Source organism: Scyliorhinus canicula, chromosome 25 (assembly GCF_902713615.1).
Source record: "Scyliorhinus canicula chromosome 25, sScyCan1.1, whole genome shotgun sequence".
Lineage (NCBI taxonomy): Eukaryota > Metazoa > Chordata > Chondrichthyes > Carcharhiniformes > Scyliorhinidae > Scyliorhinus > Scyliorhinus canicula.
Genome location: NC_052170.1, coordinates 16,004,472 through 16,020,831, shown reverse-complemented (window position 1 = coordinate 16,020,831; position 16,360 = coordinate 16,004,472). Strand labels below are relative to the sequence as shown.

The 16,360-nt window shown below is 53.2% G+C and overlaps 1 protein-coding gene across 1 annotated transcript in view; it reads right to left on the bottom strand.

Moving 5' to 3' along the window:
* The window catches only part of LOC119957011 (adhesion G protein-coupled receptor E1-like), a 48,907-nt gene extending 35,891 nt beyond the window's left edge, over positions 1-13,016 (bottom strand). Inside the window, exon 1 of the mRNA XM_038784593.1 lies at positions 12,879-13,016. Within this exon, the coding sequence (XP_038640521.1) occupies positions 12,879-13,016 (138 nt within the window). The remainder of the gene's footprint in view (positions 1-12,878) is intronic.
* Positions 13,017-16,360: the final 3,344 nt, after the last annotated feature.

The following is a 16,360-nucleotide window of genomic DNA, read 5'->3' as shown; positions in this document are numbered from 1 at the left end:
GCCTGCGGAGACTCGGGGGTGGGGGGGGGGGGGGGGGGGAGAGGTGCAGGGGATCCGGCCCCGGGGGGCCCCCACGGTGGTCTGGCCCGCGATCGAGGCCCACCGATCTGCGGGCGGGCCTGTGCAGTGGAGGCAGTCTTTCCCTCCGTGCCGGCCTGTGTAAAGCCATGGCAGGCGGGAGAAGAAACCCCCCTCCCCCCTGCGCATGCACAGGAATCACGGCAGCGGTTCTGGGAACACGCTGGCGCTCCAGCGCATGCGGCAAATCGCACCTTCCGGGCGACCCGACACCAGACTGGTTCACGCCACTCTTTGGCGCCTGTGCGGCCCGCCGACCAGGTACCGGAGAATCCAGCGCTTGGTTTCTTTAAGTCGCATTTAAAATCAAATATGCAAAGAAATATACCAGTCGCTACTCATTTTCATAGAAAATAGGTCAGGAGTAGGCCATTCGGCCCTTTGAACTTACACCATCATTCAATATGATCATGGCCTATCATGCAATTTCAGTGACCCACTCCTGTTTTCTCTCCGTACCCCTTGATCCGTTTAGCCACAAGGGCCGCTTCCAGCTCCCTCTGGAATATATCCAACGGACCAGCCCCAACAGCTTTCTGCGGTGGAGAATTCCGCAAGTTCACAACTCTCTGAGAGAAGAGGTACTTCCTCATCTCAGTCCCGAATGGCTTACCCCTTATTCTTAGGCAGCGACCCCCCCCCCCAGTTCTAGACGTCCCCAACATCGAGAACATTCTTCCCGCATCTGGACTGTCCCGCCCCATCTTAATTTTACGTTTCTATGAGATTCCCTTTCATTCTCCTAAACAGTATAAGCCCAGGCGATCCAGTCTTTCTTCATGTGTCAGTCCTGCCATCCCGGGAATTAATCTGGTGAACCTTCGTTGGGCACCCTCAATAGCAAGAATATCCTTCCTGAAACTAGGAGACCAAACAACACTCATAGAATCATAGAATTTACAGTGCAGAAGGAGGCCATTCGGCCCATCGAGTCTGCACCGGCTCTGAAAGAGCACCCTACCCAAGGTCAACACCTCCACCCTACCCCCATAACCCAGTAACCCCACCCAACACTAAGGGCAATCTTGGACACTAAGGGCAATTTATCATGGCCAATCCACCTAACCTGCACATCTTTGCACTCAAACACACTCAAGGTGTGGCCTCACCAAAGCTCTGTATAACTGCAGCAAGACATCCCTACTCCTCTACTCAAATCCTCTGGCTATGAAGGCCGGCATGCCATTAGCTTTCCTCACCGCCTGCTGTACCTGCATCCCAACCTTCAGCGACTGTTCCACTGTGACACCCAGGTCTCATTGCGCTCCCCCTTTTCTTAAACTTTCACCATCCAGATAATAATCTGCCTTCCTGTTTTTGCCACTGAAGTGGATAACCTCACGTTTACCCACATTACATTTGCGTTTGCCAAGTACTTTCCCACTCAGCCAGCCTGCGGCCTCTCTGCATTCTCCTCACAACACACACTGCTACCCAGCGCACCTCCACCCTGCCAGCACCAACCTCCCCGTTCTCCCAGTGCACTTTTAGCATTTAATCAAGTAAGGAGATGGAATATTTTAGGCCCCAGCTAAAGGTACTCTTCTCTGATCTGCCGGGCTAACAGTTCAAACACGTGTCTGTTAAAACATAGCACTGTCGTCGCGGTTCTAGTGCGTGGAGAGGGGAAGGAAGAATCAATTGGCCAAAAACAACTTACGGATTTGCCGATGGACTGGGCTGCTGGAGGGGGGAGCAGGTTTCAGCCACCGTCACCAAACATCTTCTGGGAAGAGATTCCTTCTCAGTGCAACTTGCTGGGGGAAAAGAAATGTGGAGGATCCCGTCCGACTCTATCCATGCATCGCATTGAGGGCAATGAGGACATCGACGCAGCAGAGGCACAATCATACGAGTGGTGTGGTCAGGAACTGGTACAATTCAGAGAAGGTAAGGAGAAGTGAAGAGTGACGTAATTTTATTCATGGAAAGGGGTAACGTCGATGCTTTCTTCACACAATTCGAGTGAGGTGAATTAAAGTGGACGAATATTTGATAAAAGGGGCGCAGATTGCAATAATAAAAGCAACCGCGGCCAGCTTTGATTCTAACCTTCTAGCAAACATTTTATTCAGTGAGCACCCCCCCCTCCCTTTCTGGGCGTGCTTGCCCTGGGTTGTTTCTCTTGCATTCAGGTAGCACGCAGCCCGTTCTTGACCATAACATTCACAAATTATATTATAACATCTGTACTTCCAGGCGAACAACTTTGAAGTCAGTTTCAAAATGAGCAATTCTTAAAATCTGGATTTTTTTTTTCTTCTTCCAAACAAACAGCTTCAGTGTCTCGATAAATCTGCATTGAATAGCAAAAAGCAGAAGTGATTCGCTCTGACTCGTATCTTTCCAGCAGTGAAACACATCCTTTTCCGGCTTCGTCCTCCGCACAAACTTAACTCTTTGGCTTATTGCTTGACTTTAGATTTTTTTTATTTTTTTTGCTGAACTTTTTTTTCTTCTCACGGGATGTGGGAGTTGCCGAGAGGGTCAGTATTTGTTGCCCCTCCCTATTTGCCCTTGAACCGCTGGTCCATTTCGGAGGGTATTTGCAAGTCAACCGCATTTCTGCGGGGTCTGGAGTCACGTGTAGGCCAGGTCGGGTAAGGATGGCAGATTTCCTTCCCTGAAGGATGTTAGTGAACCAGAAAGTGGGGGGGGGGGATTCTCCGTCGGCCGACGCCGGAAGTGGGAAACGCGATTGGGAGGAGAATCTGTTCCGCGGCAAAATCGCACGTCCGCCGATTTCACGCCAAATCGCAATACTCTGTCGCCTCGACAGTGACATCAATGCATTCAGGATCGCACATGCAGTAAACGCCTTTAGCGTATCATTAGCGTGCCCGACCCGATCTTCTCCCGGACCTCCGCGATTCTCCGCCTCCAATTGGCTGAATTCCCGACGGTGAGTTTCACTTGGTGCTTTTAAAAATCGTGAAACCGGGGTAGTGGCTGCTGAGTGAGAGAGAGGGGAAAGTGTCCAACATCACCATAGTGAGCTCAGTTGTGCCGCTGGCCGGGGGGGGGGGGGGGGGGGGGGGGGGGGAGAGCTTCCGGGGGGGAGTAGTGGGGGGTGACCAGGAGGTGGGCTCTGGGGTCAGGGTGGACAGGCACGGAACACCATTGCCACAGCCGGCTGCGCACGCTGCTACAGCCGGCAAGGCAGCCATCCAGCGGCGCACGCTGCTGACTGCCCACTGTGAGCTTTGAACCATGGGTCACATGGGTGCACCCCCAGGTTGCCCCACGCCCGCCCTCTCAGGGTGGCCCCAGCCGACCCATCAACAGTATGGGTACGCTCCAGCGCAGCCAGTGCCATCCTGTTAGCTGGGTGTGTGTGGGGAGCGCAGTGTGTACGTGCAGCTGCAGCTTGTCGGCCGCCTAAGTGTCCATCACGAATCTGCCGAATCCAGCTCCGGTTCTCATTGGAATCGATTGCGTTCCACGTGGCGCACGGTGCCAGCCCCTCAAGGGTCGCAGAATCGGTCCAGGGGCAGCGCCGGTTTTGCTGTTGTGGAAGTCAACAAATCAACATCGGGGGTTTTTACAAGACATGGCCAAATTTTATTCATTGAAATTAAATTTCACCAGCTGCCACGGTGGGACCCATGCACCCCCCCCCCCCCCCCGCGCCCCCCCCCCCCTCCCCCCCCCCCCGCAACCCACCCCAGGCCATTCGGGCCCTGCACCAACTGTTCTGCCAGTCGATAAGATCGTAGCTCATTTGTTTGAGTTGACTTCCTCATTCCCCATCTACTCCTGATAACCTTTGGTTCCGATGTCCAACAAGAATAACAGAATCCCGACATTGTGGAAGGAGGCCATTCGGCCCATCGAGTCAGCATCGGCCCTTCGGAAGAGCACCCTACCGAAGCCCACGCCTCCACCCCATCCCCGCAACCCCACCTAACCTGAAATGAAATGAATGAAATGAAAGGAAAATCGCTTATTGTCATGAGTAGGCTTCAATGAAGTTACTGTGAAAAGCTCCTAGTCGCCACATTCCGGCGCCTGTCCGGGGAGGCTGGTACGGGAATCGAACCGTGCTGCTGGCCTGCTTGGTCAGCTTTAAAAGCCAGCGATTTAGCCCAGTGAGGTAAACCAGCACATCCCTGGGCAATAAGGGGCAATTTATCACGGCCAATCCACCCAACCTGCACATCTTTGGACTGTGGGAGGAAACCGGAGCACCCGGAGGGAACCCACGCAGACACGGGGAGGACGTGCAGACTCCACACAGACAGTGACCCGAGGACAGAATCGAACCAGGGTCTCTAGCGCTGTGAGTCGGCAACGCTAACCACTTTACCTCCGCCTTCAAAATGTTAAATGATCCTGCTTCTACTGTCTTCTGAGGCAGAGAGCTCCAAAGTCTCACAGCTCTCTGAGAGAAAATAATTAAGGCCATTAGAAATGGGAACAGGAGGAGGCCATTCAGCCCTTCGCGCCTGAGCTGCTATTTAATAAGATCATGGCTGATCTAACACTCGGTAAGTCCACTTTCCTGCCTTATTTCCAGAAACCTTAATTACCCTATTGAATAAAAAACATATCCATCTCAGCCTTGGAAATGTTCAGAGATTTGTCCTCATTTCTGCCCTAAAAAGGTGATTCTAATTGTAAAACAGTGCCCCCGGGGGTCGTGTAATGTAAGCTCAGGGTCGGCTGCAGTTTCGCGAGCTCCGGCTCTACTCATCTTTTGATCCTTTATTTTATCCCAATGCACATTTCATAAATTTCTTTTTTGGGGAATATATGCCGTGCGCTGTGTCCCGAGATGATGTTGGTCAGAGTTTGGGGACGGGGAGCCGAGTTAAGTCCAAAAGAATTCTTGTTTGTTGAGGCAGCTGTCAGTGGCTGGGATGGGGGTCCACCCTAGTGGCGGGTTCGCTGGTGAGTGTTGGGTACACTGGTCTAACACTGGCTGCAACTGGATGCAGCTTCGATCAGAAAAATGCTCCAGACCTTGAAGTTAGTTCAATCGGGTTTATTGAACTAATAGCACAGTTAGCACAGTTCTCCGTGAGTTCGACTCTCTGCTAACTTAAGTGTGGTTACTCTGACTGAAGCAGCTCTTAGCCACGTGGTGGAGGTGTGAGATTGTAACAACACCCTTGACTGACTCTCTCGATGTTGATCAGTGGAAAGAGGCGGGGTGTGAGCGCCTCGTGCCTTTTATAGTCAGATCCCACCCCGAGTGTCCTGCCTGCTTATTGGTCACGTCCTGTTCTCTGTGTCCATTAGCTGCTTGTCTGTATATCATTATGCGTGTGTCTGCATATCATGACGAGCGGTGCTGTCAACATCGGGGTGACGGCTGCCGTTGCGAACGATGTGTCGGACGCTGATCTTGGCTCCGAGGTGTAGGTTTCCGGTGCTCACTTTGATGAACTGCAGAATATCCTTGAGGGAGTAGTGGAAGCGGAGGGGAGAATCCAGGTACTCGAGAGAGCAATTTCCCTGGTGGTGGCCCGCTTTCAGTTCTTGAAGATCCTGCTGCATGTCCGCACTTACTGACTTCGGGTGTTGGGACTGGATGTGTGGGGGGGCGGGGGGGGGGGGGGGGGGGGAAACGGGTGGGGGGTTGGACGAGGGGGGGTGTTGCGGGTTGTTTGTGAGCCCGGTCTCTCGCGAGGAATGGGAGGTGGGTTCCTGACTGAGTTTGAAAATTGGCTGCCAGGCTTCCGCAATCTTGATTTGGAGGCTGGGTGCATCGGGGTTTGACGCAGCACATTGTCTTCGAGGTAGGCGGGGTCGGTTGGAGGCCCCGACCACTGGTACTGATGTTATCCTGTTCCCGGTGCTCGTCGTGAGGGGTAGAAAATATCGTGTCATGTGGAGCCATTTCCCTCTGTGTTGTTGTAGCCCCTCACCGGGATTAGAACGTAAGAACTAATTTGTCTTGTTTCCTCAGTTACCGCCAGCAGAGGGCAGCAACAGTTTTTTTGGGAGTCATTGACATCATTGACCATAATCCAAACCTATAGCTGTTGGCCCTCTGTGCATTAATATGTAAAATGGTGATCGTTCTGTACTCTGCCTGAGGTTCCAGTTATGTTGCGTCTTTTGGAACTGGGGGTTTTTGCATTTTTTTTGTATTCCGTTTTTGTTATGGGTGGCGTCAAGAATCCATGATTGGCTCCTGCAGGGGTACAGATGGCCAGGAGGGGAGGGTATTGAAAATGAAAATCGCTTATTGTCACGAGTAGGCTTCAATGAAGTTGCTGTGAAAAGCCCCTAGTCGCCACATTCTGGCGCCTGTTCAGGGAGGCTGGTACAGGAATCGAACTGTGTTGCTGGCCTGCTTGAAAAGCCAGCGATTTAGCCGAGTGAGCTAGACCAGCCCCTGGCTGAATTGTATCATTGGTGCCTCAGGTGTTGCAGGAGCTGAGGGAGATATGTGCTGTGGCATGCCCCGAGGGGCTGGTTTAGCACACTGGGCTAAATAGCTGGCTTTTAAAGCAGACCAAGGCAGGCCAGCAGCACGGTTCGATTCCCGCACCAGCCTCCCCGAACAGGCGCCGGAATGTGGCGACTAGGGGCTTTTCACAGCAACTTCATTGAAGCCTACTCGTGACAATAAGCGTTTTTCATTTTTCACATGGCACGGACGTTTTATCCAGAATTCCCGAGTTTGTTGCGCGATGTCGCTGTGTGGGAAGTTGCGCACCGCTTTTCCATGTTTTCAAGGCCTTACCCTTCTCTGCCTTGTTCTCTGGTGGTGCTTGCCGTGTCCAGTGTTCAATGCCCGGCAAGGAATCTACCAAACGACTTGTGACTTGTCCAAGCCAGCATCTTTATTAAATCACACGTGGTAAGGTAATGATCTGTCACAGAGCAAGTTATCCTGGAGTTTCTGTGTACTCCTTTGGAACCTCCCCAAGTGCATGTCTGTCCCCTTGTACGTCTTATATCCATCTCTTCAATATCATAGGCCCTCACGTTTATCTGAGTGCCTCATCACATAGAACATACAATGCAGAAGGAGGCCAATCGGCCCATCGAGTCTGCACCGACCCACTTAAGCCCTCACTTCCACCCTATCCCCGTAACCCCTCCTAACCTTTTTTGGACACTAAGGGCAATTTATCATGGCCAATCCACCTAACAAGCACGTCTTTCAGGACTTGTGGGAGAAAACCCACGCAGACACGGGGAGAACGTGCAGACTCCGCGCAGACAGTGACCCAGCCAATCGAACCTGGGACCAGGCGCTGTGAAGCCACAGTGTTATCCACTTGTGCTATTGTGCTTCCCACGTGACCACTGTCTTGAGACCCCCATGGTGGGTCAGTACTGCCACCTGCTGGTTGGAGGTCACACCGTCAGCCATCTACAATATTGGTTCCAGGCATATCACCACAGTGCTTATAGAGGTATCACGTTGAGTCTAATGATTGTATTGAGCCAGCTATTCCCCTGTCCCCTTCTGTATCCATGCATGTTGAGACTTTTGTCCTGATTTGCGCCATTCCTGTGGCGTTGTTGTGTTATTTGTTGAAATGAAGAATTCAATAAAAATACTTTTTTCTTGGATCCCATAAGAGTGAACATCAATTCCATATCGACCTTGTCGACATCATTCAGGGTCATGCACAATTCTGCTCATTTATGGGAAACAATAGATTCAAGATTGATAGTGGTTCTTAAATATCATGGGCGGGATTCTCCGACCCCCTGCCGTGTCGGACAATCGCCGGGGAGGCGGCATGAATCCCACCCCCGCCGGCTGCCGAATTCGCCGGCGCCTAGGCTTTGGTGGGTGCGGGAATCGCGCCATCGCCGGCGATTCTCCGGCTCACGATGGGCCGAGTGGCCGCCCATTTTCGGCGGGTCCCACCGGCGTAAATCAGAACAGGTCCTTACCAGCGGGACCTGGCTCCACGGGCGGCCTGCAGAGTCCTCGGGGGGGAGGGGGGGGGGGGTGCGGTGCGCGGGGGGATCTGGCCCCGGGGGGTGCCCCCATGGTAGCCTGGCCCGCGATGGGGCCCACCGATCCGCGGGCGGGCCTTTCCGGTGGGGGAACTCTTTCCCTCCGCACCGGCCGCTGTCAACCTCTGCCATGGCCGGTGCGGAGAAGAACCTCCCCTGCGCATGCGCTGGGATGACACCAGGGGGGGCTGGCGCTCCCGCGCATGCGCCAACTGGCGGCGGCCGGCAGAGGCCCTTTGGCCCTGGGAGCGAATGTACTGTAGCCAAATTTGCAGTTGACACAAAAATAGATGGAAAGGTAAGTGACGAGAGGGATACAAACAGTTTGCAAAGAGATATCGACAGGTTAAGTAAGTGAGCAAAAAGTTGGCAAATGGAGTATAAAGTGGGGAAATATGAAGATGCTCATTTTGGAAGGAGGAACAAAAGTGGGGCTGGTTTAGCTCACTTGGCTAAATCGCTGGCTTTTAAAGCAGACCAAGCAGTCCAGCAGCGCGGTTCGATTCCCGTACCAGCCTCCCCGGACAGGCGCCGGAATGCGGCGACTAGGGGCTTTTCACAGTAACGTCATTGAGGCCTACTCGTGACAATAAGCCATTTTCAATTTTTTCAAGAGTATTATTTAAATGGGGAAAAACTGCAGAAAGCTGTAACACAAAGGGACTTGCGGTGGGGGTGGGTGGGGGGTGAGGGGGTAGGGGGGGTGAGGGGGTAGGGGGGTGAGGGGGTAGGGGGGGGTGAGGGGGTAGGGGGGTGAGGGGGTAGGGGGAGTGGGGGGGGGGGTGGGATTTGTGCCTGAAACACAAAAAGCTAGCACAAGGGTACAGCAGGTCATCAGGAAGGCTAACAGAATGTTGGCCCTTATTTCAAGGCGGTTGCAGTATCAGAGTGGGAAAGTTTTGCTGCAGCTGGGCAAGGTTCTGGTGAGACCACAGCTGGAGGACGGTGAACGGTTTTGGGTCCCTTATTTATTTAATTGAAGGCGGTTCAGGGAAGGTCGATCCCCGGGATGGAGGGATTGCCTTGTGAGCAAAGGTTAAACAGGTTGGGACTCTACCCATTGGAATTTCGAAGATTGAGGGATGATCTCATTCTTGAGAATGAAACGTAGAGGATTCTTAAGAGGGCTGACAGGGTAAATGAGAGGCTGTCCCCCCCCCCCCCCCCCCCCCCCCCCCCGCGGGAGTGTCGAGGACCAGAGGGCACAGTCTCACAAAAAAGGGGATGTCAATTTAAGACCGAGATGAGGAGGAATTTCTTCTCTCAGACGGTTGAGAGTCTTTGCAACCCCTTGTCACAGAGAGCTGTGGGGGCAGAGTCCTTGGGTATATTTAAAGCTGAGAGAGGCTCTGGATCAGTCAGGGAATCAGGGGTTGCGAGGAAAGGGCAGGAAAGTGGGCGTGAGGAGTGGCGGATCACGTGATGCTCCACCAGCCGGAAGAATGACTTGAATACATACTTCTTCACCAGACTTGTCTTGGGAATGCTGAGGCAGTCTTACAAAGAGCGATTGGGACAAACTGGGCTTGTATTCCTGAAGAATGGGAGGTGACCTCATTGGAACCGACAAAGTGCTGGAAGGAATAGACAATGTAGATGCAGATAAGATGTTTCCCTTGGTTGAGGGGGGAGGGGGGGGGGGGGTGGGGTGCTGTCTAGAACCAAGGACCACAATTTCAAAAAAATGGGAAGCCACTTCGGACAAAGAATAGGAGAAATTTCTTCACGCAAAGAGTTGTGAACCTTTGGAATTCTCTACCCCAGAGGCCATGGAAGCTCAGTCATTGAGTATGTTGGAGATTGATAGATTTCTGATTAACAATAACGTTACGGGGATAGTATGGGTAAAAGGCATTGAAGTGTTTGATCAGCCACGATCATAGAAGATAGAACATACAGTGCAGAAGGAGGCCATTCGGCCCATCGAGTCTGCACCGACCCGCTTAAGGGGTCACTTCTGCCCTATCCCCGTAACCCAATGACCCCTCCTAATCTTTTTGGATACTAAGGGCAATTTATCATGGCCAATCCACCTAACCTACATGTCTTTGGACTGTGGGAGGAAACCGGAGCACCTGGAGGAAACCCACGCACACACGGGGAGAACGTGCAGACTCCGCACAGACAGTGTCCCAGCGGGGAATCGAACCTGGGACCCTGGCGCTGTGAAGCCATAGTGCTATCCACTTGTGCTACTATATTGAGTGGCGGAGCAGGCTCGACGGGCTGAATGGCCTGCTCCTGTTCCTCTCTCCCTTACGACCTCGTCATTTGCCGGCCAATATTGCGATCAGCTTTCCCATGGAATGTCAGGTTCCTGAGAGTTAGATTTAGTTGGTACTGGCCTGACTGTGGTTCAAACTGGATCAGCTGCTCTCAAGGGTGGAATGGTGCTGGTTGTAGTTGGGACTGGAGGGGGTGGAGACACCAAGGCAGGAGACAGCAGGAGAGGAGGGAAGAGGAAGAGAAGGAGGAGGCGGTCACCACGCAAGAGGCTGGACCAGCAAGCCCTTGTCCTATATGAACCTCGTGGTGGAGGCACCATCTCTTCACCAGGTGACTGTCAGGGGATGATGTCACCACTCCTGAGCACTATGTCAGGGCAGTGTCAGCACAGCCCATGGCTGTCAAAGACATTGAGGCCCTGAGCTCTAAAGCCGTGGATTTCTTTCTGGCTACAGAAGATGACATCATCAATGCATCCCGGTTTGCAACTCACCGATCTGTCAAGGAAGTCACCAAGTCCACAAGGGACACTTACATTTCCTTTAGCTTGGGCAGAGAGCAGCAGGAAAAGAGATTAGTAGGTTTCAAGGATGCAAGGTAACACGGATCATAGTTCATAGAATTTACAGTGCAGAAGGAGGCCATTCGGCTCATCGAGTCTGCACCGGCTCTTGGAAAGAGCACCCTACTCAAGCCCACACCTCCACCCTATCCCCGCAACCCAGTAACTCCACTAAGGGGCAATTAATCATGGCTAATCCATCTAACCTGCACTTCTTTGGACGGTGGGGGGAAACCGGAGCACCCGGAGGAAACCCACGCAGACACGGGGAGAAGGTGCAGACTCCGCACAGACAGTGACCCAAACCAGGACCCTGGGTCTGTGAAGCAACAGTGCTAACCACTGTGCTACCGTTTATTTCTGGGGAGACCACAGATGGCTATTGGGCGACGGGAGTTATCCCCACTAGACATGGGCTGTGACTCCTGTCAGAGGCCCGGTTGCTATGCTATAAATGAACTATGGAGAATAATTTGAACAGGAGGGGGCCATTTAACCCCTCGAGCCTGTCCGCTATTCAGTTCAATCAAATCTTAACTCCATCTCGGCTGCTTGGTTCTTCAGCCTTGATATACTCACTTCCTCTTTTTTGTGAGTGTTCCCTGATATCATTGATGAGCCATCAATCGAACGCGAGACGAGTTGCTGTACAAACGTTAGGCTTTAATAAGCTAGAAGTTAGCCCTGCGGTCGACTACAGTAAATGGACGACCGCCGGGCATTCTGGGTATTTATACATCGCTCTGGAGGCGGGGTTAACTAAGCCTCTCGACCAATCGGGGAGCCGTCACATGACTGGTCTCAACCGATTGGTCGAGAGGCACATGACCGACCAGGGCCAATGGTAAGCCAGTGTTCTGCACCAATGGCAGACAGCTATGCAAATCATACCACCACACTCATTACTTCAGCCTGTCAACTCCACCTAACCTGCACACCTTTGGATTGTGGGAGGAAACCGGAGCACCCGGAGGAATCCCACGCAGACACGGTGGGGGGGGGGAGGGGGAGAACTTGAAAACTCCACATACACAGTCCCCCGAGGTTGGAATTGAACCCGAGTCCCTGGCTAACCGCGGTGCTATCGTGCCGCCCCTTCCAGTCCCACCGATGGTGACCCCCCCCCACCGTGGCGCATAACACGGCGGCGAGGTTGCGGGGTATACAAAACCCTGTAGACATCGGCGGGATTGGACGCGGCCAATGGGCTGTCTCAGCAAGGCCAGCATTTGTTGCCCATCCCTAATTTCCCTTGAATCGAACGGCTTGCTCGAGCCATTTCAGAGGGCATAGAGTGGCTCTGGAGACACAAGTCGGCCAGACCTGGTAAAGGACGGCAGACTTCCCTCCACGAAGGGGAATTAGAGAACCAGGTGGATTCTATACAACAATTGATAATGGCTTTATGGTCACCATTTCTGAGACTGCCCTGATATTCCAGATTATTAATTGAATTTAAATTCCACCAGCTGCCGTGGTGGGATTTGAACCCACGTCCCCAGCGCAACAGCCTGGGGCCTCTGGGTTACTAGCCACTTCGCCATTACATCGCCATGCCCTCATCAATCTTCCATATTCAAGGGGGTCCATGTCTAGTCTGTGCAACTTAGATCCTCAGAATCTTACCCTTTTAGGTTCAGTGCCGTCCTCGTGAATCTTCGCTGTACCCCGTCCTTCTTGAGGTGTGATGGAACCATCAATTCAGCGAACACGTGTAGTTGGATCTGAACAGAGGCTTTAATACACTTACAACAGAGCCAGCCTATTCGTCATTGAACTTCAGATGAACTGCAGGCTGGCTCTAAGGCACTGATCTTTATACATCGGTCCCAGGGGGAGGAGTCCTGGGCGGAGCCAAGGGAGGAGCCCAGTACAAACTCTCGCGTACTCCCAGAGCGACTCCCACTGGTGGTGGGATAGTGCAACTGCACTTACAATGGTGGATAGTGAACATATATACATGGAGTGATATTGGCAACTATATATAGTGTGAATCACATTCACCACAAGGTGCAGTGCCCAGGAGGGTGCGCGGCCTTCGAGATTGTATCTAACCAGAGCCCTGGGTGGGTGAATTCCTTACCTCTTTACATTCCGGCTGTATTGAGATCGGGACCAACTCCACTGGCTTTACAGGTGTTTTCTTTTCTTCCCCCTGCCTGTTTTCTTTTCTTCCCCCTGCCTGTTCACAAGGTTTCTCTCGTGAGGTCCTCCTGCCCATCCACCGGCTTCTAGCCCCACACCACTTAGAACACAATCTAACTGATCTTCTCGGGTACAAAGACTTGGCATTTCCCTGCATCGAACTCCACCCTTAACATCCTGTCTTCCACTTGACTGATCAATGCGCAGGGCAATCTAGACTTCAGATTAAAGAGAGGAAGGAGAAGTGAAAGGAGTTTGCTTTGCCACAACCGCCTGCACTTTGCAAGTGCTGCCCAAATTGTCCCACTCCCCAGTTCGTCTCCTTGATGTGCAATTTTGTTTCCCCCTTTCCAAATAGATGCCAAAGACCCTTTTTTAAAAGTTACAATTTGATCTGCTTCCAGCAACCTTTCTGTCTGTGCTTTCCAGATCGCAATAATTCGCAGCATATAAAAAAAACTCATCTTTCGGCAATGATCTCAAATCTGTTTCCTCTGGTTACTGACACTCGCACCAGAAATAGTTGGCGGGATCCTACGTCCCTTGCAGCCGGCCAATGAGGTTTCCCATTGTGAGCGCCGGCGCGCCGTCGGGAAACCCGGGGATGTGAGTGCGCTGCCTGCGAAGCGGGGGATCCCGCCGACAGAGAATCCCGCCCACAGAGTTTCCCCTCCCTTACTCGAGCAAAATGTTTCGAACTGGGATGTTCCACCTTCCCGTAATCTTGTCCAGTCCAAGTCCAATTCAAGTTTCAAATAGACGTTTGATGGCACAGGAGTGTTACCGAAGATAAAAATCCCCTTTCGTTGCTCCCCTTACTGTCGGTGTTCTTGTGAACAGTTCTGATGGGTGTCAATTGAAAAATTTCGACAACAACGGGTGGAATTGCCTACCCCCGCCCTCCCTGGGTCCTGCTGCCGGCCGGGGAAGGGAGGAGAATTCGGAGGGAGGTCCAAGAATTGCTTTTGCGCCAGCCTGCATTTCCCGCAGGATCTTACGCTGGTGCCCGCCACGGCAAATCAGGAAACCCGCTGGAGCGCGACACGAAACTGGGATTTGCATCCCGCCGATTGGGGAACCGGATGAAGAGCAGACCAGAATCTTCCACCCCTCCATGCCCCATTCTCCGTGGGGCCAGCGGGAAAACACACTTGGAACAATGTGACTGGTGGAAGTCATGGGGCGGGATCTTCCCGCACGGGAACAGAGCCCCTTAGCGAACGCATTTAGCCGGGTGATTCCCGGGGCTCGGAATCCCACCACAACCCCCTGCACCAGGTATCCCCAGGCCCCATCTGCGGGGCTGGGACAATGCCAGATTGGCACCTTGGCGATGCCAGCCTGGTACCCTGGCAGAGCCCCTGCCAGATGGCAAAGCCACCTGGACACCTTGGGCTGGATTCTCCGATTCTGAGGCTGTGTCCCAGGCTGGCGCGGGAACGGTGGAATTTTATGCCAGACAAAATGGCGGACAAACGGCCACTGATCCTGCGTTTGGCTGGGGCCCAGCGTACCGGCCGGGTAGCTCACTCGGCTCTAGCTGCCGATATGGCCCAGAGAATTGCCGGGTCCATGGACGCGCCATAGTGGCGAAGGCCGCTCGCGGACCCGGCCTGGAAATAGTGCCCCCCATTTGGCACGGCTCGTGTGCCCCGGACCACCCCCTCCCCCCCCCCCCCACAGTGCCCCCAGCCCCTGATAAAGCCCCCCCTGTCCGCGAATCGGTCCTCCCCGACTGTGCCGGCGCTGGGCTAAGGCCGCAGCCGCCACACCGAGTTCCCCGACGGGCGAGACCGTGAGAGACCCACGTCAGGGGCGGACCACCGGGGTGCCTTGGGCAATGTCCTGAGGCCATCGACATGCCGCTTTGGAGGGGGCGGAGCACCGCGACAGCGGCGCTGCCCCTGATTCTGTCGGCAACTTGGATTCTCCCGCCGGTCGCCGAACGTGATTTCGGTATTGGTGACCGTAGGGACCAGCCCCTTCTGGCAGTGCCAAGGTGCCCATGTGGGACCAGCAGCGACAGGCTGCCACCCGGCCCAGAGGGCAAGCACCTGGGGTCTCCGATCCCCCTTCCCCCCGGGGGACCCCCGTGACTGCCAATCCGTCTGGTCTCCACTTGCGGGGACCAGCACTGAACAGGGCTCTCCCGAGGTGTCCAAGGCGAGGGGGGGGGGGGGGGGGGGGGGGGTTAGATTCCACACCTCGGGTGATTCCCACCCGAAATGTGTCTTTTGAAATTCCATGTCCACATTATCGGCCACTCCATCCTTATCAAGCCTCCCGCACTGCGTTGAATGGTGTATCCATAATGGGTAAAATCCCAAGCCTGTGCTCCCCCCAATGTTCCTGTCGTCCTACCCCACATGTCTCCGGCTGAGAGCAGCGGGAAACCGACTAACGTTGCAAACGGCACATTTCACCAAACAATTGACATCCTCTAAATTGTATTGGTTGAGCGGTTGATTAAAATAGCAGCGGTCAACATCCTTCCCTTTCTCACATAGTTCTCCATTTCAGCAGCAGGAATGCAAATGAGCAAAGACCCAGCAAAGGATTTATTTTGACCGTGATTTGCAAATGTTGTAATTTTACAGAAACTCAGCGAGCCGGCTTCCGCCAGTCCCAGGGTGAGAAGGCTCCGCACAAGACGCGCGTCGAGAGATTTAGACGGGGGCAAAGCCTTTGGCAAAATGGGTCTGCTCCACTGGGCAAACCTCCTGGGTAAGTCATTGATGCTGAACTCCAACATCTATTGGTGCATGTGGAAAATGTTTGCAATGCAATAGGCGGTTCTTAACATGGAATTTACAGTGCAGAAGGAGGCCATTTGGCCCATCGAGTCTGCACCGTCCCTTGGAAAGAGCACCCCACTTTAGCCCACCCCAACCCCATAACCCAGTAACCCAACCTAATCTTTTTGGACACTAAGGGACAATTTATCAGGTAGCCAATCCACCTAAATTGCACATCTTTGGATTGTGGGAGGGAACCGGAGAACCCGGAGGAAACCCACGCAGACACGGGGGAGAACGTGCAGACTCCGCACAGACAGTGACCCAAGCCGGGTTGCGAACCTGGGACCCTGGAGCTGTGAAGCAACAGTGCTAACCACTATGCGACCGTGCCGCCCATAAAACTATCTGTTTTATGCCGCACAAATCCATGTTTCTAACTTCCCAAGATACATTTCCAGCAATTTGTTTTGCTCCCGAACCTATCCATCAATTTACTCTCAGCATTTCATTCATGTTTTCCAAAAGAACTGCGTTCCGCTTTCCACTACAAACCTTCCGACAAGTCTCGGTCAGGTGTAAATTTGGTTGCTGTTCACTGAGTTTACATGCAATCTTATGATTCCTCCAGCAGAGGAAACCATTTAGCATCTTGTGTCGTGCCAGATCTTCGCTTGAAGGACTC